This window comes from Amphiprion ocellaris, chromosome 3, assembly GCF_022539595.1.
Source record: "Amphiprion ocellaris isolate individual 3 ecotype Okinawa chromosome 3, ASM2253959v1, whole genome shotgun sequence".
Lineage (NCBI taxonomy): Eukaryota > Metazoa > Chordata > Actinopteri > Pomacentridae > Amphiprion > Amphiprion ocellaris.
The window spans coordinates 1,114,852-1,142,115 of NC_072768.1; the positions used below are offsets into that span (position 1 = coordinate 1,114,852).

At 37.9% G+C, this 27,264-nt stretch overlaps 1 protein-coding gene across 2 annotated transcripts in view; it reads left to right on the forward strand.

Moving 5' to 3' along the window:
- Positions 1–699: 699 nt before the first annotated feature.
- The window catches only part of zgc:173742 (DNA topoisomerase I, mitochondrial), a 34,447-nt gene continuing 7,882 nt past the window's right edge, over positions 700–27,264 (forward strand). Inside the window, exons 1-15 of one of the 2 annotated variants that reach the window (XM_055008373.1) lie at positions 724–827; positions 1,104–1,223; positions 3,591–3,645; positions 4,931–4,977; positions 8,711–8,830; positions 8,986–9,070; positions 9,172–9,299; positions 9,505–9,620; positions 12,854–12,975; positions 15,718–15,840; positions 15,925–16,112; positions 16,794–16,938; positions 18,460–18,603; positions 19,036–19,221; positions 24,750–24,818. In XM_055008373.1, coding sequence (XP_054864348.1) covers positions 1,117–1,223; positions 3,591–3,645; positions 4,931–4,977; positions 8,711–8,830; positions 8,986–9,070; positions 9,172–9,299; positions 9,505–9,620; positions 12,854–12,975; positions 15,718–15,840; positions 15,925–16,112; positions 16,794–16,938; positions 18,460–18,603; positions 19,036–19,221; positions 24,750–24,818 — 1,635 coding nt within the window. In that variant the 5' untranslated portion in view covers positions 724–827; positions 1,104–1,116. Of the gene's footprint in view, positions 1,224–3,590; positions 3,646–4,930; positions 4,978–8,710; positions 8,831–8,985; positions 9,071–9,171; positions 9,300–9,504; positions 9,621–12,853; positions 12,976–15,717; positions 15,841–15,924; positions 16,113–16,793; positions 16,939–18,459; positions 18,604–19,035; positions 19,222–24,749; positions 24,819–27,264 lie in introns of both variants that reach the window. The other variant, XM_055008374.1, reaches the window with a different exon arrangement.

Here is a 27,264-nt window from a genome sequence, read left to right on the forward strand (position 1 = left end):
ACCTTCAGGAAGAAAATTCCAATAATTCCTTAAAAGTTTCCCTTAAAAGTTTTATTTAAAAAAAAATCCCCAAATTTGGCAAGAAAATTCTTGTAAATATTTTCAAGAAACAAGTAAAAATTATCCAAAAAAATCCTGAAAGGATCTAAAGTGATTCCATATATATCAGTAAAACTTCTAATATTTTCTTTAAAAAATTCACAAAAAATCAACCAAAATCCAGCGAAATTCGCTGGATTTTGGTAGATTTTTTGTCATTTTGTGTCTTGTTTTTCTAATTTTGTGTCATCTTTGTCATTTTGTGTCTCGTTTTTCTAATTTTGTGTCTCATTTTTCTAATTTTGTGTATCATTTTTGTCTTTTTGTGTCTCATTTAGTGTTAGCTGACAAAATGAATAGTAATATTAAGTGGAAATCAGAGGGCACTTTAATTCATTAGATGACAAAATTAATAGTAATATTAAGTGGAAATCACAGGGCACTTTAATCCATTAGATGACAAAATTAATAGTAATATTAAGTGGAAATCACAGGGCACTTTAATTCATTAGATGACAAAATGAATAGTAATATTAAGTGGAAATCACAGGGCACCTTAATCCAAATTGGGGAACTGGATTTCAGCCATACACTGTATATGATTTCAACACAAGGCATCCAATTGGTCAGGATGGGTCACTGAATTATACGGGTCACATAATACGCCGTAACACCACTCAACCCCATCCAATCAGAAATCAGCTCAGAGTGACGTAACTTAGGTCAACGTTAGCATAGCTCGGACCAGATTTTGCGCTGACCGTGAAGCGACTTGAGCCGCCTAAAAAGTTTGTATTTTACACCAAAAAGTGCCCTATGATTTACCATCACTACAAGCGGGAGACAGGCTCATTAATGGTGTATTTTTTACTTGCTAGCCATGTAGTTTAAGACAGTTTTACTTCGTACACCACCGCGGATTAAGAGATATTTGCTCTAAGCTAACTCAGCTTGCTAGCTAACTGGCTAACTCGGAAGGCTACTGCTTTCCGGTGCTGTTAGGAAACTAACATTGAAAACCCTTAAAGAAATTTAAAACGTAGTTGCTGCTGTGCTTTGCTGAGGTACTTGTGAGAGATGGGAAGAGAGAAGGAAGGAGAGGCGAAGACCAAACACAAACCGACCAAACTGAAGAGGCTGAATGGCTGTGAGAGCGCAGGTGCGGGGGAAAATGTCAAGAACAGGTGAGTGTACCTGTGGAAAGAAATATGGACGAAATAAAGAGAAGCTGACATGCTAAGCTCTAGTATTATTTCATCGTGAGAGACTGAGGTGCCATTGTTAAATCAGTTCCCTGAACCTCCATGTCATGATTGCAACCTTCGGTAAGGTTGGAAAGATATTCACAGATTCAGACTTCCGGCATCAACAACTCATCAGATATACGTTGTCAAAACATAAACGATGCCTCTTTCCCATCGTTGTAAGGTAGACAATGTGCTCCAAGCCCAGTTTTATCTAAAGCAGCTGTCTTTCTAGCTGCACAAATAACATTGGTGTCTATGGAGTGAACAGGGTCCGTCTGCAAATAGCAAAACCGCAGCAACAGCGAAGAGAGACAAATATTCAATAACTTCACTCTTATACACTGTAGTGTCTCCAAAATCACTGCAGCTTTGAACTGGCTCCTGCTGATCATACTACATTTGGTTTGATACAAAACCAAGCAAAATTTATAATGAAAAATTTAGTCCCTATAAATAGAATAAAATGAGGAAAATTCATATGTATGTATATATATATATATATATATATATATATATACACATACATACATACATACATACATACATACATACATACATACATACATACATATGAATTTTCCTCATTTTATTCTATTTATAGGGACTAAATTTAATATAGACACTCTCAAAAAGTCAATTTTGAGGATTATTTTCAATATAAATGTGTATTTTCTTCATTTTAGGATCGTTTATAGGGAACATATGTCTTGTATACACTCTTAAAATGTAATTTTTTGAGGATTATTTTCAAAATAAATCTGTATTTTCCTCATTTTATAATCTAATTATAGGGACTTAATTTAATATATATTCCTAAAAGGTCAATTTTGAGAACTATTTTCAAAATAAGTCTGTATTTTCCTCATTTTAGGATCATTTATAGGGATTGTTGTTATTATACACTCTCTTCGCTGTTGCTGCGGTTTTGCTATTTGCAGATGTTCCCTGTTCACTCCTCAAAGACACCAATGTTATTTGTGCAAATTAAAAGACAGCTGCTTTAGATAAAACTGGGCTTGGAGCACATTATCTACCTTACAACGATGGGAAAGAGGTATCGTTTATGTTCTGACAACGTATAGCTAACGAGTTATTGATGCCGGAAGTCTGAATCTGTGAATATCTTTCCAACTTTACTGAACTACGTTAGAGCAGCTCTCTAGTGACCTGACTGCAGCACATCCAACACCAGGCCTCACATCAAAGCTGGTTTTCCCTTCTTTTATGCTGTTAAAATGTGGAAACAAATTAACTTAAATTAAAAATAAACATGCATCCAATTATGGCAGTCTGTGTGTGTGCCACTAAAAAGTGTTTGTGACAGAATTCTGCGGTGTCTGAGCCGTCTGGCTGGCTGGTGGCATTAAGTGCATGCATTCATTTCACATAGTACAGTGGGTACTCCATCTTCATATGAATAAATTAATTTACTTTGATATCTGATGCGTTTATTACCATGCATATGTGAGCAGACAAATGAATGCGGAGTGATCTGTCATTGGCTTGTGTAATTGATGAGAGCAGGGAGATGAATAGACACCTGTAAGCGCCACTGGCAGTACAGCAGGCAGCTCTCTGTGACAGCTAGCCTCGTGTTATTTCATGGCACACTGACTGAATTACTGATTAAGGATCAACTTATCCACCTTTTTCCTGAGAGGAGTGCCTTCTTCTTTAGCTGCTGTACAGCCGTCGTTGGATGTTCAAATTTGAGGTTTCTGAATCAGTAAAATTAATATAGTTGGGGCGTAATTGCTGCTCAGTTTTAAGTTACATCGAGCCCTGAAGGTTGGAAAGGTCAACCTGAAAAGAAACTTGTTCAGAGCTGTAGGGAGATCCTTTGGGACGCCGCTTGTCTGATTGGTGGCATTTTATAGCATTGTCTGACTGGAACAGGAGAGTCAAACTAATTCTAGTTCAGGTTCCACATTCAACCCAGTCTGATCTCCAGTGATCCGGACCAGTAAAACCACAGCATAATAACCGATAAATAACCCAAACTCCAAATTTTTCTTTTGTTTTAGTGCAAAAAAGTACATTCTGAAAATGGTCACATTTAAGGAATTATCTTTCTACAACAAATACAGACTTTGTTGTAGAAATACTGCATCACTACCAGACTTTGTTGTAGAAATACTGCATCACTACAAGACTTTGTTGTAGAAATACTGCATCACTACCAGACTTTGTTGTAGAAATACTGCATCACTACCAGACTTTGTTGTAGAAAATACTGCATCACTAACAGACTTTTCTCTTCCTCTCTCGGTCCTCCTCGTCCAATCTCTCCATCATGATGAGCAGCACCAAGCAAACCAAGTCTAAAGAGAAAACCGATCATGGAAAACCTCATAAGAAGGTAAACTGGCCGCTCGGGGCTAGCTGTGGCTTTAGTCTGACCCTGGTTCATTTGATCTCACTGGAGGTTCAGTGTCCTGTCGACCAGGGAGGGACTGTGATGGTCATGTGACTCTTGACCCATCTGGAATTAGCTGCTAAATACCAAAACACACTGACCTCAGCTCAGTAGTTCTAACAGCCTGTCCTCGAAGGTAACCTCCATGCTATTTGAGTCCCACGACATTGGCCAAGTATATTTACACCCATACCACTGGAAGTAATGTAAAAGCGGGATATTATTTACAGCAGGGGTGATAAACATGCGGCCTGCGAGCCAAAAGCAGTCCTCCAGAGGGTCCAATCCGGCCCTCAAAGTGTAAAAATTCCAGAGAAGACATTAACTGCAGATTGTAAATTAGTAAAACTGTAAATTTAAAATAATTTCTAGACCATGACAAGTTGTTTGGATCATAAAGTAAAATACTAGATTATTCATTATTCTTTTGTCATTTTGTGTCTCATTTTTGTAATATTTTGTCTTGTTTTTGATGTTTTTTTGTCTTTTTTTGTCAGACTTTTGTCCTTTCCTTTGTAGACACTGTGATCTGGAAGTTGTAATGTGGAAATGATAAACTGAGGCTGAATGTTGATGAAATTGAACTTATTTTTCTTAAGAAATTTCAGGTTGTTTATGATAGTTTATGAGTTTATTAAATATGAACATTTTCAGAACATACTTTTTTGCACTAAAACAAAGGAAAGATTTGGCCTCTGAACTAGAATGACTTTGACACACCTGATAGCGTTTAAATGAGTAGGATGAGGTTGTGTTTAGGACTGTTACTGTATGCGTTTATATATTTCATTTAAAAATAGTTTGTGTATGAAAATTCTTTTAAAAACACAATTTTCCAGGTCTTAAATCTTCAAATTGCTTTGTTTTGTCTCACCAGCAATCAAATTTACACTGATATCAAACAGGGACAATCAGGAAATCATCACATTTGCAAAGCTGGAAGCTAAATGTTTTTCAGTTTTGCCTGATAAATTGGCAATCAAAATGCTCTATTGATTGCTTAATACAATGACTACTGTGTTTTTCTCCTCCAATAAATCGACAAACTGTGCAGAAGTTTGGATTTGTAATCAAGGACCTCCGATGAAGAACATTTTTACATGTTTCATTAATCAAAATGTTGCATTATTTAGAGTAGGATCTAACAGTATTTTATTATGTTAGTGTGCATAATGTGATGGACCAGCTGTGTGACTCTCCTTGCTTTAAATCATGTCCTCGTCTTTAGGTCAAGACATTGAAGACAGAGACCCTGGAGTCCTCCACCAGTGCCAGGTAGGGATGGAGTCCTAATGCCAGTAGATTGTGTACTATTAACGGCTGAGAAAATAAGCTGACAGGCTTCAATGGAACAAACTGGAAATGTTATTTCCTTTCTCCTAGTTTTTCCTCTTTCTCGCCTCCCTCCTGAGGTGATGGAAATTAATCCTTGTGTTTTGATGTTCAAGGGCCCAGGACAGAAGCATCACCTTTTATACAATGTGTTAAGCTGTCTCACAGAAAATTAATTTCAGTCTGCATTGAAGACAAATATCTGTGGCTTGTCAGGAAGGTAATAAATGAGAATGCACGGTTTGAGTAGTTGGATGCTCGGCAGGGTGCTGCCAGGATGGCATTCTGTGGCCGAAGGCCTGCTGCGTCAAATCTGTCTCACAGCAGTGTTTCCATAGAGCTGAGAATGGATTATTTTCCAGATGTGGATTTAGTCCAACCCAACGTGATGAGTGACATTCGAAAGGAGGTGTCGGTTGGAAAACTATTTTGCTAAATTCTAGCTTTTAATGTTTCCCTGTAGTGTTTTTCCCCTTTGGTAAGGCTCAGGTGGTAACTGTGCTAGTTGAGTAGGTTTTACGCAGGGAGGAAAGTTAAGGCCTCGCAGCAGAGTTACGGCAGAAACATAAGGCTATTAGAACCACACACCGTAAATGTCAATGGACGCAGTGACCCTCCCTCCTTTGTATAGCTTTTTATGGATTTTGCTCAGTGGTGCAGTATACCAAAAAGCACGACCGTTTCCACCAGCTCCCCTTTTTCCTCGCTCCACACGGAACGTTTCAGCCTCAGTGTACGCTTAGATTTACAGAATTAACGAAAGGAGGAACAGGGTTAGAAAAAGGCTTCTGCTCCATTTTCAGTTAGTGGAAATAAAAAGAGCCTTCAGTCTCAAGTAGTTTGCCTCCTGCAAAGGTTAAGAACACTGATGTCAGTAATTTCCTTTAGAATGGTTCTGATTGTGACGGCTCAAGGCAGCATCTGGGTTTCTGCTTTTACTGTCACATTTAAAATCCCTCTGTCTGATACAGGAAGCTCTCTGTAAAGCCTCCTGCCTGTTGTTACTCAGTGGCTGTATTCGGCTCATGTTCTCCTCATACTGTCAGGTAAAATGACAACGATGCACGAGTTGTTTTGTTCGACTCTGACAGGAACAGGACTTTTACTTTTGTCAGCATAACATCTTCATGAAGAATTTAGGAATTCATGAGCCGCTCCACTGAGCAGTTTCTGGATAAAAATACAGTCACAAGGCTTGGTGTTTGTGTTTATCATACAACTTTCTGGATAAAAGCAAAAGGTCAGAGATAATTAAAATAACAGCGTGATGTTTGATTAAAGATATCGCGGTGCATAAAGGTCAGCGGTGACGTGGAAAGATGTCACCCTGAACAGTCCCCTCGTCTTGTTTTCTGCTAACCTGTAGCTTGTACAGGTGAACAGCTACGATGCTGAAAGGGATTCTGTCTATAGGAAGGATAACTTCTGTCTGTCTGTCTGTCTGTTAGCAACATTACTCAAAAACACCAACGGATTTGGATGAAATTTTCAGGGAAGGTCAGAAATGACAAGGACCAAGTGATTAGATTTTGGCAGTGATGAGGCTTATAGTCTGGATCCACGGATTTGTTAAAGATTTCTGTATCATTGTGAGATAGCAGCACGGCGTCACTGTAACCATGACAACAAGTGAACACTACGTCAGCTGATTGTGATCCTACTACAAATCCACTGCTGAGGACCAGTTACAGTTTATAAAACTGTAACTGTGAATAATTTCTACTTTTTAAAGAAAATTGTAATAGTTTGAAGACATTTTAAAGTAATTTTGGACCCATTTTTAGTATTTTTTTAACCCTTTTCAGCCATCATAAACAATTAATTGATTTTGAACAGTTAAGGAGGATTTTTTGAGCAAATTCTGGACAAATTTGAGTAATTTCTAGTCATGTTGCACATATTTCAGATTTTTTAGACAAATTTTGAAAACATTTAGAGAACATGCTTATTTTAGGAGGTCAAATTTGGTTGATTTTGGATGTGTTTTTATTGTTTTTAGTCATTTTTGGAACCCTTCTAAGCCATCCTAGATGTTTAGCTCATTTTGGACAGATTGTGAACAGGAAAAGAGGATTTTTTTTTTTTTTTTTTTTTTAGCAAATTCTGGATGAATTTCTAATCATTTTGGACAAATATGGAGATTTGTTAAAGATATCTGTATCATTGTGAGATAGCGGCACAACATCACTGTAACCATGACAACAAGTGAACACTTCATCAGCTGCCTGCTGATGATCACATGACTGTGATCCTACTACAAATCCACTGCTGCTGACTTATCAGGACTTATCCATCAGAAATGATCCAAAGAACAACTGATTAATTTGTGGGGGTGTTTCTGAGTCCCATCAATTCCTGCCGTCCGCTACATATTTAGGTCACGTGATTCGGTATCCGTACATAACATGCACATGCAGAACACACACCTGTGCTCAGAGCAAGGTCATTTTTTATTAAAGATTAATTATCTTTATTAAAGATGACACAAAGACTGAGCAGCTTTGGCTCAGTACTGCGCTCTCTGACTGCCTTTTTTCTTTTTCATGTGCTGCTGCTTTGACTCATCAAGTCTTGGAAATAAACAGTAATTTTTTAATAAAACAAGCTTTTCAGTGAAACAATATTGAATTTGTCTTTTAGCATATTTGAAGAAGTGTAACAGGATAGTTTCAGCTGGTTTTGTCTTCTGTTTTAATCTCCAAACATGTATTTTCTTAAGCTGTTAAACAAAGACCTTATCATCTTTGTTTTATGCCTGAGTGAATGTTTGCAGTAAAGATCACATGGAGCCACAGACCGGAGAACCTGAGAGACGGCTCACTGCCTTCAGTCTGATGCCAACAGGGGTCACACTGTTGAAGAGCAAAGACGGTGCATCAGGCTCATTATCACGTCCTGGTTACTCTACTATACAGCCGTGTAATTGGGATTCAGGAGGCCAATTATGTGACCCAGTGTCTTACCTAAATGTTATGCAGAGGGAAGGAGAACACTGTTATTTATTAGCACTGGCGACTAATTTGATGATTTCTTAATTTGGCCCACTTCCCCACCCATCACTCTTCACTCTGCAGGGAAATCCGTGCTCGCAGTTTTGTAATTTTTTTTGTATTTCTAACTGCTGTAATTATGTCATTATCATTACTGTTTCGATAATGCTGCTTAATTACTACAATTATGTGTGATTTCTTGTGGTCAGTGAGTCATCATTGTGTGCTTAAAGATTTATTTTTTTCCTATTCCACATGGATGGGTAATTTCAGCCTAACTCTGTACCCAGCAGTGTGGCAAGCTGCAGTGAAAAAGGAGCCATTAAGCTTTTATCCTACCTTGTTATTAGCAAAGGCTAATTTAAAATCAACAGCTCCAGTCAGATTTCCATTTAAGAAAATACAGAACACTTAATAAGATTTTCAAAATGTGTTTGTTCAAATCCTGCGCTATTGAAACAGGCTCCCAATGGAATCAAATAAATTGGAATTAAAAACATTGCTTACCTTCTGTAAATTGGATTTTAAGAAGGGTGATTGTTATTTTACTATAAGCTCAAGAATGGAACTGCAGTTTTGCACAAATCTTTAAATAGCTGAGCTTAAGCAGAAATGTGTGACTCAGTGAGAGTATAGAGTATATAGATCTGGGGCTTCAAAAATACTGTCTTATTTTTGTGGTGTAGTGAGCTGGTAAAAGAAGAGCCACAGGAAGATGACTTCACAACCAAAAAGAAAGGGGTGAAAAGGAAAAGAATTAAAGACGAACCCGTTGAAGCCTCTTCACAGTCTTCTGCTTCACCCAGGTAAGTCTGACCGGCTCTAACTATGCTACTTTGCCTTACAAAACACATAAATACTGATGTATAAATATGGAAAATTGGTTCTTAATGAACTTCCAACCTTCATCGTTTCCATATTACGTGAACCATTTGTCTCATTTCTGTCTGGTTATGTGCAGTTCAAAGAAAAGAAATAAGGAGAATGGCCACAGAGAAGGAAGCGATGAAGAAAGTCAGAAGAAGTCAAAGAAGGGAAAAGAAAAGGTAAACGTCTGTCTTTCCAGAATAATCTGTGTCCATCAGTAACACTGTTATGTAAAGTAGTTTGTTTGAATCCACATCTTGAGAGTTTTTTCTCTGCTCAGACGGTAAAGAAAGAGGAAGGAGAGCATCCGGTCTCAAAAAAACCGAAGATGACAAAGGAGGAAATTGAGGAAGCGAGACAGTTGAAGATCAAAAAGAAAGAGGAGGAGGAGCAGAACCGCTGGAGATGGTGGGCAGAAGCAGTTTTCTGGGTTTTTTTTTCATCTTGCTTTGACCTGGACCTACCACACACACACACACACACACACACACACACACACACACACACACACAGAGACATACATGTACACACAAACTGCATGGGGAAACAGGAGGAGCAATTTTCCCTTGCTTGAAATACTTCCTCATTTTTTCATCATCTTGCTTTTTGTCAGGTGGGAGGAGGAAAAGTATGAAGATGGGGTGAAATGGAAGTTCTTGGAGCACAATGGGCCCTACTTCCCCCCTGAGTACCAGCCTCTACCTGACACTGTTCACTTCTACTATAATGGTCAGTTGGGCATTAAAGTAGTGGAAGAAAGGGCAATTGAAACGGGGTTGAAACGGTTTTACATGAGCAGTTCTTGATAGTGCATTTTCTTTTTATGGAAGTAATTTAAAATAATGTCGCCACCTCACAGGTACTGTCGAGACCATTTTTAACAAATTCGGAAATGTCATGCACTACGGTTTGGATTTAACTTTCTGGCTGGAGTTCTGTGTATTTTTACTTGTCCAGTCATTAATAAGTGCTGGTGTGTCTCCAGGTATATATGGCCAAGAACATCACAGCCCTCTTTTACCTCTGTACCTTCATAATGAGAACTAACTCCACCTTCTTCTAAATAGTAATTGTCAGTACAATCTCAGCGTCAAAGGAGCTCATTTTTGAAACTGTGAATCTAATTTCAGTCCAGTTCATCTCTCGTCAAATGCAACATTCTAATTGAAGTATTATACGATCTAGATCAGGGGAGTCAAACTCCTCTTAGTTCAAGTTCCACATTCAGCCCAGTTTGATCTCAAGCAGGCCGGACCGGTAAAATCATAACTTAATAACCTGTCAATAACCACGAGTTTCCCAATTTTTTCCTTTGTTTTCGTGCAAAAAAGTACATTCTGAAAATGTTCACATTTTAGGAATTATCTTTTTACAAAGCATCATGAACAACCTGAAATTTCTGAAGGAAATTAAGTAAAATTTCAGCATCATTCAGCCTCAGTTTACATTTACACGTGACAACTTACAGATCAGCTATCTTGAAGGGAATGATTAGTATTTTACTTTATGATCAAAACAACAAAAGTCCGACAAAACAAAGACAAAAAACAACAAAAACGAGACAAAATATTACAAAAATGAGACACGAAATGACAAAAAATGAGACGAACGACACGAAACAAAAAAGAGACAAAAACAGTACAAAGCAACCAAAAAAATTACACAAATGACAAAAACGTGACCAAAAATGACAAAAGCAAGAGACAAAACGAAAAAACAGTAAACAACACAAGCAAGGTGAAAAAGCACAAAACGACACAAACGATACACAAAACAACAAATAAAGCAAAACACTAAATGACAGAATAAGACAAAAAACACAAGCGAAACAAAAGAGAAACACAAAATGACAAAAACGAGAAACAAAACGACAAACATGAGACAAACGACAAAAGTCTGACAAAAGACTGAAACAAGACAAAATATTACAAAAATGAGACACAAAATGACAAAAGAACAGTGAGCAATATAATATTTTACTTTATGATAAAAAAAATTGTTATAGTTGAGAAATTATTTTAAATTTATGGTTTTACTAATTTACAATCTGTAGTTAATGTCTTCTCTGGAATTTTTCCACTTTGAGGGCTGGATTGGACCCTCTGGAGGACCACTTTTGGCCTGCGGACTGCATGTTTGACACCCCTGATCTAGATTCTGAAAAAGCCTGTGAAAGAAAAATGTCTCTTCAGTAGCCTTTCCAAAGAAGATAGAAGAAGAATCATGCTAGCCGCTCCATAGCCGCTGTGCAGTAAAACCTGAAACTCTGTCCCGTTAACGCTGTTCTGCAGAGGCATGCCGTCCCTTCTGGCCTAGTTTCCTAGAAGAGGAGTCTAAAAATGCACTGAAGTCAGGAGTGTTGAATTGCATGGCTTTCCCTCCACAGTGAGACAATCTCAACCCTTCTGAACATCTCCAGCAACACTAGATAACAGGCACAAATACTGGAACATCTCAAAAAACCTTTAACTTTGTGTCGGCATGTTCTACATATGCACATTTCCTTTATCTTATAATTCAAGGCATGTAGAGGGAGAACTCTGGAGGAACAGTGGAGAAAGTTGTGCGTGAACTCACACACACTCACACACAAGACGCCCACGCACGGTTGGATCTTTAGGATGCCAGACATGCATCGGGTCAAACACTGATTGATGACTGTAATTGTTTTTGCTTTGTTTAGCAGTCAGGCCACAATGGTATCCTATGGGGAGTGGATTTGATCTATTAATTCCTGTGCGTGCATGTTCTTGTTTTTGTAGCTTAGCGGTGGGCTTGAATGTAGATCTCTGTCCTTGTCTCTGAACCTACCTTTGTGGAAGAATGGATTAGTCTGTCAGCCCTCCAGAGGAGCAGAGGTGGGCGGTGTTGTTGCTTTTTGATCCAAGCCAGAGCTTCCAGAGGCTTGTGTGTGTTGGTGAACATCAGAGCTTGAGAAGCATGTAGGCTGTGAGGACACAAAGCATTTAGAAAGCCTGAGTTCATTGGGGTTGTGTTGAAAAAAACATTATGGCAGGGGTGTCCAACATGAGGCCCGTGGGCCAAAACCGGCCCTCCAGAGGGTCCAATCCGGCCCTCAAAGTGTAAAAATTCCAGAGAAGACATTAACTGCAGATTGTAAATTAGTAAAACTATAAATTTAAAATCATTTCTAGACCATGACAAGTTGTTTTGATCATAAAGTAAAATAGATTGTTCATTGCTTTTTTGTCATTTTGTGTCTCATTTTTGTAATATTTTGTCTGACTTTTGTCGTTTCTCATATTTTTGTCATTTTGTTTTTTGTTGTTTTGTGTTTCCTTTTCGTTTCACTTGTGTTTTTTTTCCTTATTTTTGTCATTTTGTGTTTTGCTTCATTCCTTGTTTCATGCATTGTTTGTGTTGTTTTGTGGGTTTTTTTCTTTCTTATGTTGTTTGTCTACTTTTTTGTTGTTTTGCTCCTCGCTTTTGTCATTTTTTGTCTTTTTTTGTCATTTGCCCATTTTTTTGTTGCTTTGTAACATTTTTGTCAAATTTTTTGTCTCTTTTGTTTTGCGTCATTTGTCTCATTTTTTAAAATCATTTTGTGTCTCATTTTTGTAATATTTTGTCTTTTTTTGTCTGACTTGTCGTTTTGGTCATAAAGTAAAATACTACATTGTTCAGTTCCAGATGACTGAATGTTTTGTGTTACGATAAAATGAGGCATAATGTTGTTGAAATTGATTTTTTTTCTTTAAGAAACTTCAGGTTATTCATATTGTTTTGTAAAAACATAATTCCTTAAATGTGAACATTTTCAGAATGTACTTTTTTGCCCTAAAGGGAACCATTAGGAGTTGTGGTTATTTATAGGTTATTATGCTGTGATTTTTCTGGTCCGGTCCACTGGAGATCAAATTGGGCTGAATGTGGAACCTGAACTAAGACGAGTTTGACTCCCCTGATTCATAGTGAACCAGCATGCTTCTGTTTGTGTACAGGTGAGAAGGTGAAGCTGAGCCCGGCAGCTGAGGAGGTGGCGCTGTTCTTTGCCCAGATGTTGGACCACGAGTACACCACGAAGAAGGTGTTCCGGGAGAACTTCTTTGAAGACTGGAGGAAGGTGGGATTGTGAATTTAGCTCCAGAAACTTCATCTTGATGCAGCATCCAAGTTGAGTATTAATTGTGTGGTTTCCAGCTTTGTGTTGTAAATAGAGTGAGTGTGACTGGTACATGCTCGCTGGTGTCTGTCAGGGTGTCCTCTGTATGGAGAAAACACCGTGCCAAGCCCTAAGGCATATCATGCAGAATTAATTTTGTGCTGCTTAGTGCTCAATGCACTTGAAAATACGATTTATGTGAAGGCATTGATATGCTAATCCAGACAACTAGCTCCCCTGCATATGAACAAATCCAATTAAACTGTTTTATTATAGCCGGAAAAAACTCTCCTCGCTCCACTGCCCCTGATGCCCGCCCACTGTCGGGTGTCACTCACGCTTAGACATGCAGACTGGCTGCTTGTCCACACTGTCAGTGATTCTAGAGAGGTGGGTGTGTGTTTTGTGCTTATCTAGAGGTCTGTTTCTGCATCTCATCTCCTACGACCACAGATAAGAGAACTGGGCTCGATCATTAATGCTTGATGGATGAGAGTCATTTCCTGCGTTCTTAATGTTTATGTTCTGGATGGATGCTCTTTCATTTGTCAAATATTTAACCATTTTATGTCTTTCCTGTATTATGAGCTGTGTTTTTATATTATGGGTTAGTGCTGTTTTTTTTGCTGTTGCACAGTGTCATGACATTAACCCTCCTGCTGTCTTCATTTACGGGCACCAAAAAATGTTGTTTCCTTGTCTGAAAAAAATCCAAAAATTCAGCAAAAAAATTCCACAAATTTTTGAAAATTTGCAAAACCTTCAGGAAGAAAATTCCAATAATTCCTTAAAAATTTCCCTTAAAAGTTTTTTTTTTTATTTTTTTTTTTAAATCCCCCAAACTTGGCAAGAAAATTCTTGTAAATATTTTCAAAAATGAGTAAAAATCTTCCAAAACAATCCAGCGAAATTCTCTGGATTTTGGTTGATTTTTTTTGTGAATCTTCTTAAGAAACATTTTTAACATTTTTTTTTTCCACCAAAAAATGTTCAAAGATTTCCCGAAAACGTTGAAAATATGGACATCAGAAGTTTGACTGTGAAAATATATATTTTTCTCCACATTTTCAAACTTTAAAACGGGTCAATTTTGACCCACAGGACGACACCAGGGTTAAGATGAAGATGCCCAACTCATTCAAAGCCCTGTTCATCGCTTACAGTTTTGTTCTGATGTGGAAAAATAGACATTTTTGCTCGACATGTACTGATAGTCCTGAAATGTCGAACTCTACTTCCTGCATCAATAGCTTTCTTTCCAGACAGCAGGAGGCAACATTAAAAGCCACTCATTCTAGCACCAGAAGCTTCTCAGATGCATCCACCACTGATCTGCTCTGTCAGTGACCTCTTTGATTCGGTGACCCTTTGTACAATCACTTAGAAAGTTGACAGTTTATAGTTGAAACTCAGCTGCTGTGCTGTTGCTGCTTTCGATGTGTCGAGGCAGTTCAGCTCATTTGGGAGTGGCTCTCTTATAGCGTGTTCACAAATACTGACATGAAGTAGTGACAGTAGAGTTTGGTCTCTCATGAATTTGTAGTTCTGGGAATCTGCTGTGTTACTGAACATTTAATTTAGTTTCTGTGCTTTGCTGTTTTACGTGTTATTAATCAATATTGTATAATATTGAAGCTCAGGCTGAAATTGGGTTTATATTTTAGAAACGAGTTGTTTTTCTTTTAGCGTAAAAAAGCAGCTTGTTGCTGCAACTTTTTTGTCTGTATTGGATTACAGAGAGGTTTTGTATACGAATGTTTCTGCTCAATGTCTTCAAATGGTTGACACTGTTTACCACGCTTCTCTTAGGTTTATTACACGAACTATAAAGTGTCAACGCACCACTGTGATTACTACTCTCGGATGCTATGGCAGCTTTAGACACCAGAAGGATCCATCATTGGTATACTTCTATATGTGAGCCAATACTTGGACTACTGCCCTACATTTGTTCTCTAACTGCACAGAAAAGTTCTGATCTGATCTGGTTGAGCTCAGCAGGCTGCAGAGCGTTGTCTCATTCACAAAGAACGGCTTCCGTTGCTGTATCTGCTTTTTGAATTTGTGCGAGTGAGTTGCTTGTTTAGTTTTAGGCTGCACTCTGGCCTTTCATTACAACCCTACTTTGTTTTTTTACTTGTTCGCACGCTTCGACGCCATAAAGATGAGTAATTAAAGGAAAGGTCACTGATCTTGTTTTTGATCATGCTTGTCTAATGTGCTTTTTTATGATGCATTATTGCTTTAATGTGTTGTTTGAACAAAGGTTCTGCACTCTCAGAGCTCCCAGTAAATTCAGTAAAGCAGACGGTTTGTTTGTTCTTTCAGTCGAAGCTTTCCTCCCAACTTGAAGGAGGAGTTGTGCATACTTTGTGTTATCAGTACCAAGAATTTGAGTTCGAATGCATTTGGTTTGATCAGTGTTTTCCAGCTCTAACTGTAAGCTTTTAAGCGCTCTTGCGACTTAATTGTGGATGAAAATATGCATCTTATTGCCATCATTGATGCCGTTTATTTGAAGTAGCTTAGAGATGTTCTGTCATTCTATAATATTTAGGCTCCATCTAACAGATATTTCACTATAGAGTAATCTGCTTATTTTGTGTCCATAAAATATTTGATGAGCTGTTATTTTGCTCCCACTTTCTTTGCTAAAGGAAATCTGTCTTGAGATGTGATGTAACACATTTTGTGCCTGTTTAGGAAATGACCGACGAGGAGAGATGTCTGATTCAGGATCTTGACAAGTGTGACTTTGGAGAAATCCATGCTATGCATAAAGCCAAAGTGGAGGCGAGAAAAAACAGGACCAAGGAGGAGAAACAGGTACAGCTCAGACTCATTAGCTGCTGTTGTCATAATGTGTAGCTTTAGTTAACTGATTATTTGTGTTTTTCCTATTTATCGTAGGGTTTGAAAGACGCCAACCAGAAGATAGTGGATGAATACGGTTACTGTATGCTGGACCACCATAAAGAACGCATCGGAAACTTTAAGATTGAGCCTCCAGGTCTGTTCAGAGGTCGAGGCGAGCATCCCAAACAGGGCATGCTGAAGAAAAGGATCCAACCGGAGGACGTCATCATCAACTGCAGCAAGTGAGAGTGGGATTGTTATGTTTCTGGAAGCAGGAAAACTTGTATCGCTCTAGCTGGTATAAAAACAAAGTTCTAAGGTGTGACCTTCTGCCTGCATGTAAAGCAGAGAATTACTCACTGAAAGCAACAGAGATACAGAAAGTTATTTAAAAATGTGGAATCACAGGCAAGTCACTTATGTGTTCTACAAAAACATATATTAATATGTAGTATTGAAAAGCGCATACCATAGTAACAGATGCACAGTCATTGGTAAATCCTGCTACACAAATTACTTGGGCTGGCCCGAATAGCAGTTTCTGGGCTCCGGATATTCGGGCCCTATTAATGATGAATATCCGAATATTCGGTCCGCTATTCGCGGGGAGGATATTCGGATCTCAAAATGAATATCCGGATACCACCGTCGGGACCAGATATTCGGGTCCAGCCCTACAAATTACTGCCGTTTGAGATTCTTACAGAATTTATTTGCTGTCATTTTCTGAAATATGGTATGTTAAGGCAGTACATTGCTGAAAATATATTGCTTCTTTACTCAAAGATTACATTTCTGGTAATGGTGTTGTTTATTTCATGGAGTCTTGAACCTCTGAAGGATGCTCTAGTGTGTGCTGTGTGTGTACCTGTACTGTGACTGCCTAAATTAAAACGTCACTGCACTTCCTCTTGCTCTGGCAGAGAATCCCGTATCCCTGTGCCGCCTGCTGGCCACTGCTGGAAGGAAGTTCGACATGACAACTCTGTGACGTGGCTGGCCAGCTGGACAGAAAACATCCAGGGCTACATAAAGTACATCATGCTCAACGCCAACTCAAAGCTCAAGGTGATCATTCTGCTGTAAAATAGGGAGAAAATGCACATACTGATGTTGGCACAGGCACTTCTGTTACAACTGGCTTAGATGTGAATAATTATTTCCCTTTTATTTAGGCAGTTGTCCCAGAAAAGAAAAGTATTTGTAAAGACGTTAACTTACTGGATGTCTACTGGTTGTCCTCATTCCCGTTGAGTCCATTCCTTAATGGTTACATTAGCTTTCATAGCAAATAGCATCCTGAATCTTCAGCTGGACTGAAGTCCATGTTTGACTTTTTAAAATGGTGAGTCTGACAATGTTTAGCACTGCAATGGCTAAATTGGTGGAACACTTTTCAGGAACTTCAAAGCGTTTGATAAGCTCCTGTTTTTCAGCTCTAGTTCTTTGAGGTCAGCTTGGTTCATTTTCCAAATAATAATTACCAGCCTGCCTCTTGCTTATCACACACAAAGCTGATTTACCAAACTCTTTATGTAAAATGAATTGACCCTCTAAAACCCTCTGCTGCCGAAATACAACATTAGTTTTATTTTTTAAATATTATTTTCTATTGTATACATATATTATATTTGCAGATTTATTTTCTATATTTTCTGTATATATATATATATATATATATATATATATATATATATATATATATATATATATGTGTGTGTGTATATACATGTGTGTGTATGTATATTGTTTTTTGCTCATTTTCTTCTATATTTGGGTTTATATAAATATATATTTTTTATTTTATTTATTTTTTTGCTCAAATTTTGTCTATATTTTCTATGTATTACAAGGTTAAGCAAAAATGTTACATAAATTTTCTAAAAACAAAGAATGATCACAAGAGACGTGAACACGTTTACAGCAAGTTGTGTTGATTTTTAAATGTAAGTAAATGTATCTTTCTTTAAACTAAATTCCACAGCATCTCTAATGGGTTAAATCTGGATAAAGTCCTTCTATTGTTCTGCTGCATCACCCAGCTTCTACAGACCTTCTGCCTGTTAACACCCACATTATTCTTCAAGATACTTTGATAGCTTGTGACTGCATTACAGTTAATTTGCAGATAAACTTCTGCAGCATCTTGTTGTTGTTCTTCCTCCCTCTCATTTCTCTCCTCTGTTTGCTCCCTCTTCCTTCTTCCCATCTTTCATTTGGAAAGGTTAAGTTATTCCACTGTTAGTCTCCATGACAATATGCATGTCTGTTGACTGATGGCGGGTTTCATTGTGTCTTGGTTCCGATATATAACCAGCAGAAAATGGCACATGAACAGAATCTTATCATTAAGGTTGTGTGTCTTTGTGTTATTCTACAGCACCCTGCATTCATGTCATGATTACCATATTGAATGTTTTGACTTGAGGCTTTTCAAAGAAAATTACTCTGTTATCATGCTTTCACCTTCATTCTTTGCCTCATGTTTACTTCTGTCTTTCCTGCATTTCCCTATCTTTATCACTCTTTCTCTGTCTTATTTTTCTCACTATTCCCCTTCTTTTACTTCCTGTCATAATATGCATGCAGGGAGAGAAGGACTGGGAGAAATATGAGGTTGCTCGTAAACTCAAGACGTGTGTGGACAACATCCGGAACCAGTACCACCTAGATCTGAAGTCTAAAGAGGTCGTCAGACGCCAGAGAGCTGTGGCTCTGTACTTCATAGACAAGGTCTGGTTTCAAATCATTACGCAGAAAAACACCAGTAGTGCGCTGCTGTAATACCAAAAGCCATGTGCACATATTGGAAAATACTGTAATATGTCTTGAAAACCGTTTCTGTTATGTCAAATAGCTGGATGAAAGATCTTCTGAAAGGAGAAAAATGGATTTTATGTCGCCATTTCTGTACAGTGATCCCCAAGCTAATTATCTCTGTCTGCGTGGAATGAAATGATAGATTGCTGATATGATTGCTGTTGGCTCATGTCAAAGACTATTTCAAGTCCGATTTTGCTTTGAGTTTACTGTGCAGATCTTTACGTGGGTATGTATTTAACGGTCATCTGACGGGGACGTGTTTGCTGTGTGTGTTAAAATGCTGGCTGTGTATTTGTGGGTTTTGGGCGTGCGGTAATCTCTGTATCTTCTGACCTAAAAAAGTTGGCCCTGAGAGCTGGTAATGAGAAAGAGGAGGGAGAGACGGCAGACACAGTGGGCTGCTGCTCGCTTCGTGTCGAACACATCACCCTGCATGAGCAACTCGATGGCAACGAGTGTGTGGTGGAGTTTGACTTCCTGGGTAAAGACTCCATTCGCTACTACAACAAGGTCCCTGTGATCAGCAAGGTAAATAATGTACAGACACTTCCACATGACCGTTCTGCCCCACTCTAATTTGTGGATTGTTCTTACTTTGTTTAAGGAATGCAGTATTATAGATCAGGGATGTCGAACTCATCTTACTTCAGGTTCCATATTCATTCAAGGGGACCGGACCGGTAAAATCTTAACGTAACAACCTGTAAATAACCACGATTTTTCCAATTTTTTCCTTTGTTTTAGTGCAAAAAAAGTGCATTCTGAAAATACTCACATTTAAGGAAGTATCTTTTTACAAAACATTATGAACAACATGAATTATTTTAAGAAAAATCGGTTCAGTTTCAGCAATATTATGCCTCAGTTCATCATTCACATAAAATATATTACAAAAAGGAGACACAAAATGATAAAAACAAGACACAAAATAACAACAAGACACAAAATGACAAAAACGAGACAAACGACATGAAACAAAACAGCAGAGACAAAAAAATTACAAAGTGACAAAAAATGAACAAACGACAAAAATGAGACCAAAAATGACAAAAGCTAGAAACAAAACGAAAAAAAGTAGACAACACAAGCGAGACAAAAAACACAAAATGACACAAACGATGCATAAAACAATTAATAAAGCAAAACACAAAATAACAAAAATAAGGCAAAAAAACACAAGCAAGATGAAAAGGAAACACAAAACAACAAAAACGAGAAACAACAACAAAAATATGAGACAATCGAAAAAAAATCAGACAAAAAACAACAAAAACAAGACAAAATATTATAAATATGAGACACAAAATGACAAAAGAACAGTGAGCAATATAATATTTTACTTTCTGAACAAAACAACTTGTCATGGTCTAGAAATGATTTTAAATTTATAGTTTTACTAATTTACAATCTGCAGTTAATGTCTTCTCTGGAATTTTTACACTTTGAGGGCCGGATTGGACCCTCTGGAGGACCGCTTTGGCCCGCAGGCCTCATGTTGGACACCCCTGGTATAGATAATATAAAGCAAGTCTGTCCCTTCTCAGTAGGAGACATCAGCAGAAGACACTGGTGAAAGGGTTATTTCTGGTGTTAAAACCCAGTACATTTCATTCTAATAATCTCGGTTTTGCCTTCTGGGTTTTGGCAGAAGTCCCTGCAGAGAAGATCATCTGCCTGCATGTTGACATGCACAGAACCTGCAGCACAGAGGAAAACTAGGGACTGTCCTCAGGACTCAGCCATAGATTGGATTCCTGTGGCTGTAGCAGGTTAATTTGTTTGTTAGAATAGTTCAGCTGTCTATCTGCTACGTTTTTAACCCACAAACACAGAGCTGGTCATTGTGTCCAAGCGTCTTACTGGTATTTAACCCTCCTGTTGTCTTCATTTACTGGCAACAAAAAGTACTGTTTCCTTGTCTGAAAAAATCCTGAAATTCAGCAAAAAAAATTCCCCACATTTCTGAAAATTTGCAAAACCTTCAAGAACAAAATTCCAATAATTCCTTAAAAGTTTCCCTTAAAATTTTTATTTAAAAAAAAAAAAATAATAAATAAATAAATAAATAAAAAATAAATCCCCCAAATTTGACAAGAAAATTTTTGTAAATATTTTCCAAAAATGAGTAAAAATCTTCCAAAAAAACCCTAAAAATATCTAGTGATTCCATATATATCAGTATAACTTCTAATATTTTCTTTATTTCGCTGGATTTTGGTTGATTTTTTGGTGAATGTTCTTCAGAAACATTTTTAACATTTCTTTTTTTCCACCAAAAAATGTTCAGAAATTTCCCAAAAATGTTGAAAATATGGAGATCAGAAGTTTCACTGTGAAAATATATTTTTTTCCACATTTTCAAACTTTAAACCGGGTCAATTTTGACCCGCAGAACAACATGAGGGTTAAATACTGGGGTCAACTTTTTGCTCTGTAAACAGTATTCTATAGTCTACTATTATGATTGTTTTACTTTTCTCATCTTCTTTTGTCTGATGAGACAAAATTAATAATTCTAAGTTGCAGTTTTGACTGACATGACTTGGGATGGTATTTATCGTTATTTCGAACTTTTTCCAAGTTGAATTGCAGCTTTAAATGGATTTTCACTCCTGACAACAGGATACTAAGTCCGAAGCTGCATATAAAATTCTAAAGAGCATCTTTGGTGGAGGTGAACAACCCAGTATTTTAGATTTATCATTATGTATTTTCTCAACACAGCATGCATATTGTTTATATCTTAACTCTCTTAACTCCAAGCAAATTGTGTGATTTTTGCTGCAGTCACATTTTCAGTCACTGTGTGAGCAGTTTTCACTGCAATATAAAGTCCTGCAGCTCTATAGAAACAGAACAACCGTGGCTAGAATTATATGCAGTTTTAATTCCATATAAAAAAAAATAATAGATTACAAAAACCTGGAATCATCATGTACAGTATTTTTCCAAGTGTCCACAGAGTTTACCAATACAGCGGGTATAGTGGCTCTACATACTTACAGATATTTTACTACATTTCTAATTAGTTTTAATTTTATTTGTCTTCTATCTACTCTGTGTAAGCACAGCCTGCAGTTCAGTCAAGTTCAACAGAGAAGTCCCAGAGTTTTGGCAACCTTTTGTGCCATGGAGGAGGGGTTTTTGTTTTTTTCTCAATCTGTTTTGTGCAAATGTTTGTACGGGTGAATTTTTCAATAAGAAGACATAGAATAAAGTGAAGAAATATCATGGTTTTAAGCTTAGACTGATCCGAAGTTTCTGACAGGACTTAGTAATTAGTGTTACAATTGATTACCTTCATAAACCGTGGTGAAAATCAGCAGCATTGACAGAGAAAACCTGCATTCTAGTTCTTAGTATGGATCATCTTTAGATTCTGTAGAGCAGCTCAGTAGCATCTTCACTCTCCAACCTGCCCTCTAAATACCGGTCATTACCTCAACTTACGAAACATCCATCAGAGCCTCATGTGCTCCTTGTAATGAGTTAAATGGACTTTCAGAGCTATTTAAGGGTTATTTTCACACCATAAAGATTGTAATGACAGGAAGCACGTTGAAGCTTGCTCAGAATTTCCCCCGTGCTTCCAATTTTTCACAGTTCATGGTACAAATTAATGCTTGTTGCTGACGTTCATGGCTGCTTTCTATGTTTATACTGACACATTTTAGTCCTTATAAGGAAAGGATAAAGTCACTGAAAGTCCTTGAAAGCTGGACTATAAGTAATTCGGACTAATTCATGTTGTGTTATTTTGAGATCCTTTGCACGCTAAACCAGCACACATCTGAAGTTTCTCATTTTGAGTCAGTCGGAGTCATTTTTAAGCTCCACTGGCTTTATTCTATTGCACTGTGATGTCATTTTGTACTTTTTAAAGTCAGTTGTTTGCACAAGCTGTAATAATGTGTATAATAAAAGTGTCTGACTTTTGTCAGTTGTTTATCTGATACAGTAAATGATGATACAGACCATAATGAGCAGGTTAGCCAGCTCCACAATAGAAGACGTGTCTGGAAACTTTTTGTTTTTTTCTTAAATCGTGTTTAGTTGTCTGCAATCTGTCAGACAGCTGTCATATTTGTGTGTGTGTGCATGTATGCATATGTAAATTAGCAGCCCCTCCTCTGGTGCCAGCACATGCTATCTGCTATTCCAGAGATGGAAAAACAAATGTTAGCACCTGACAGCCAAAGTGTTTTGTTTCTTGGCAGAACATATAATTATTCAAATGAGTGCATTCAAAAGCATCACATTAGCTAGAATTAATTAGTCCCTGCATATTTTTGCATCATCAATTCCCTGGCAAATCAGCGAGATTGCTGCTAAATGTCACTTGGAATAAAATGGAACAAGAATGGAAGAAAAGAATTTCTATTTGGAACCCCTGGAGATGGTTGCAATCATTGAGTCTTATTCTTAGGATCTGTACCCGGCTTTTGCATTATATATACTGCATATGCAATTTCTGCTGTTTCTGCACAATGTTTTTATTCAGAGAACACGGGCCGCTACTGGGAATGAATGCAAAAATGGTAAAAGGTGAAACCTCACCAGGCATGCTATGGACTGGCAATACTGTATGTCCCATATGTAATTTACTGGGAAAAAAGTTCCATTAGTGTTTGTCGGGGCAGAATAGGAGAGCATGAATATGAACACTGCCTTTCTCCACCCATGAATGGTGAGAAAATGACTGCTCAGAGCAACAATATGTCTGTTTATTGTCTAAAAACAAATACCTACTGCACTTATTACTCAGTTTAACACAAGTTAGAATGAATGACTTCATCAGGTCACCCAGGAGTCTGGGGCCGTGTGCAGATTGTACTCGGTACGGTCATCCTGCAGAGCATTTATTTCTAAATGATTACCTCCAAACACCCACATACTTAGCCAAACACATCACAAAAACCAATTAGGTGAGCTCACTTTGGTGTCTCTGCTTCTCTGAGACTTTTAGACAGATACTGATTTACATTCTCATCCCAAAAGCACTGGCACCTTTTATAGATTCTGTTTAATTTCCAAGGGGAACTGAATTGACACACATATCAGCCAATGAATGTGTCAGTGTGGTTTTAAATCAATACATCTGTTGCTATTAATTGGTGTCTTGCATATTTTACTGGTTTATTTGGGGAAGGGATGAATGTGTGGAACCCACAGTGTCACTGGAAATGTCAGATGTAATTGTGCCTGTTTTACTCCCCTGGCACTTCTCTAAGATGGACAAATGAAAACACACAAAGAAACACACAATCTTATGTCTTAAACTACACTGTAATGTGCATGTATGTGTGAACGGAGTGTGTGTAATTTTCTGTTTTTATATAACTCCGTTGTAAGCTAGCCTTTAACCCTCCTGTTGTCCCCATTTACAGGCACCAAAAAATATTGTTTCCTTGTCTGAAAAAAATCCCCAAATTCAGCAACAAAAACAAACAAAAATCCCAATAAAAATTCCAATAATTCCTTAAAAATTTTCTTTTAAAAAATCCCCCAAATTTGGCAAGAACATTCTTGTAAATACTTTCAAAAAATAAGTAAAAATCTTCCAAAAAAATCCAGAAATTATCTAAAGTGATTCCATATATATCAGTAAAATTTCTAATATTTTCTTTAAGAAGATTCAGAAAAAAATCAACCAAAATCCAGCGCAATTTTGCTGATTTTGGTTGATTTTATGTGAACGTTCTTAAACATTTTTAACATTTCTTTTTTTTCACCAAAAAATATTCAAAGATTTTCCAAAAATGTTGAAAATGCGGATATCAGAAGTTTCACTGTGAAAATATATTTCTTTTCCACATTTTCAAACTTTAAAACGGGTCAATTTGACCTGCAGGACAACATGAGGGTTAAGAACTGCCGTCGCTTCAAAGCCTTTTCTGTTTATTTTATTCATTTATTAGTTTCACTTGTAGTGTTTTGCAGCCAACATGTTTAAATTGTCCTCCGCTGTGCCACACACAATTGATTATTAAATCTTGCTTTATATTAAGTATACCTGTGAAAGTCTTTTGATCTGACTTGTCTGTTTATCTTTTCAGGTTTTTAATAATCTAAAACGTTTCCTGAAGAACAAGCAACCAGGAGACGACCTCTTTAACCGCCTTAGTGTGAGTCAATTATTTTTATTTCCTTCGTTATTTTCATGCTTTATATACTTCTAACCATCCCAGATATTAAGTTTTTATGATTTTTGTGCATCATTGCCATTTGGTGCGTTATATTTTGGTGTCAAATGCAGCTGGTTGAACAATGGCTCAGTGTCCAGGTGAATAGTGATCACAAACATTTGGAATAATTGCTAACTTGGTGTAAAAGCACCTGAATTTGGGCGCTGGGTTGTGTTTAAAGTGTGACAGACACCCCTGAGGTGTGTAATATTTGAGGAAAACGTAGAAGAAGATGGTGAAAGTGAAATAGAATTACATTTTTTAATATATTTTCTAGGGACAGAAAGCTTCAGTAAAGGAAAAGGATGGACTAAATTGTGTGGGGTAAGAGATGAGATTGAATGAGGATGAGCCGTTGGTGTGGAGAGATGAAAAGGGTGAAGTGAGGAAACGGGAGGTGAGAAGAAGGGAAAGAATATTGCAAGCGGGGGGACTGAAAGCAGAAAAGGAGTTTCAAAAGAGAGAGGGGATGGACTCTGGCAGATAAAAATGAAACTGCAGTAGTGAAAATTGAGAGTGAACATGCTGGGTGGATGAATTTCCACACATAAAAATCTGGTGTCCTCTCAACCTCTTCCTCCAGCTGCAAGCAGCAAGGCCACAGAAACCGCAACAGTTGTTCATATGGATAGTCCACCACTGGAGAAAGTGTGCATTTTAGGCTGCTTTCAGTCTTTAAAAAATACATTATTGGTGTTTTTGAGATAATAACTCAGGCTAACAGGCTGTCCTTGTTGATGAAACATTCAGAATTACTCAGTGTATAGTTTTTTGAAGTGGAAACCAAGCTGCAACACTGGACAAAATGCCCCTCTCAAAACAGGGAAAAAAAACTTTCACCATGACATAAGTGAAAAAATCTGCCAATAGAACAAGTGAAAATGGCTTGGTAAGATTTATTTAGAATCTTGAGATCTCAAACTTAGCTGGGAAAACTTATTTTAAACTCTATTTTACCAGGATTGTCAAGCTTAGGTGTCTTAAAATAAGCCAGACATGCTTAAAAAAAAAAAAAAAAAAAAAAAAAGTAGCAGCATTTTTTCACTCAAAAATAGATTTTTGCTTTCATGTAACCTCCTAATTTGATACATATTAACCCTCCTGTTGTCTTCATTCACGGCCACCAAAAAATACTGTTTCCTTGTCTGAAAAAAAATCCAACAAATCAGGTGAAAGAAAGGGAGGATGGCAGAGAGGAGAAGTGACAGCTGCAGTTAGGCCGAAATGAGAGGCAAGAAGGGAACGGAGGATGATTGTAAATGCAGCACGTGCTGCTGTCATCAGCTGGCCTGATGGAGAGAGAAGCTGGGAAATGATGAAAATGGGAATCTCAGACTGAACGTTAAATGAGAAAAACATGAGGAAGGAATAGAGCTGAAGACCTGCAACAGCCTCCGACATTTGGTCCCAGATTTGCTTGCTTGGTGAGCCTGATGTTAATGGTTCTAGTTCTCATCTCTTGTTTGAACATAACAAAATGAGTACAGGATGTCCTTGGTTTACGACATCATTGACCTACAGTGTTACGTTAGAACTGGTTACATGGAACTAGTTGATGAGCGGATGAATACGTCATCACATGGCGCTATCAGACAGCTTTGTTTCCATTCTCTGGTTGTACACCACCTTGGATTGTGGTACATTCACTAACTTTTTGTCCTTCATTATGGCTCCCAGCGTAGGTCAGACTCTTCTGATGCTTGGAAGAAAAGGAAAGCCGTCTCCATGGAAGTGAAATTAGATAGAATAAAATGCTGGGAACAGGAAGAAACACCGACCAACATGGGTCAAGTTGTAAAAACAGGTCAACATATTGTAGCGACCCTCTGTGATGAATGAGTGAGACTTTATCTGGTTCTCTGCTGGTTTATTGAACCTTCACACAGGATACTGTGGACCGTAGCCAACGCCAGAATAACTAGAAAAACCCCATAACTTAGCTCCAGAATTAGCCGCCGTTCCCAGCTCTCTCTACTGCTGACTCTCAGCCAATCAGAGGTGAGCTAACTAAACATGGCACGTTCACTGACATTAGGTAAATCTGGAACTGAACAATAAACACTGAAACCTCAACATCAACCGAGGACGTCTCCATAGCAACCTGCTGTGTTATCGCACTCCCACCCTCGCGAACTGAGACACCGGAGGTCTGAGACGAAAGAAGATGGGCTACACGCATACACAAACATTCGGACTCATGAACTGAGGACTGAGCTAAACATTCGCACACACATGTCCATAACCCCCTCCCCCCCGCCTCCACAAGCTTCCCTCACTATACACAGGAGCCAGGAATCCGTGCACCTGCACAGGAACCTGGCTAACTGTGCGGTGCTCCCCCCTCCACCACCCCACATCCTTATCCCAACTATCCTTGTCTAACGTC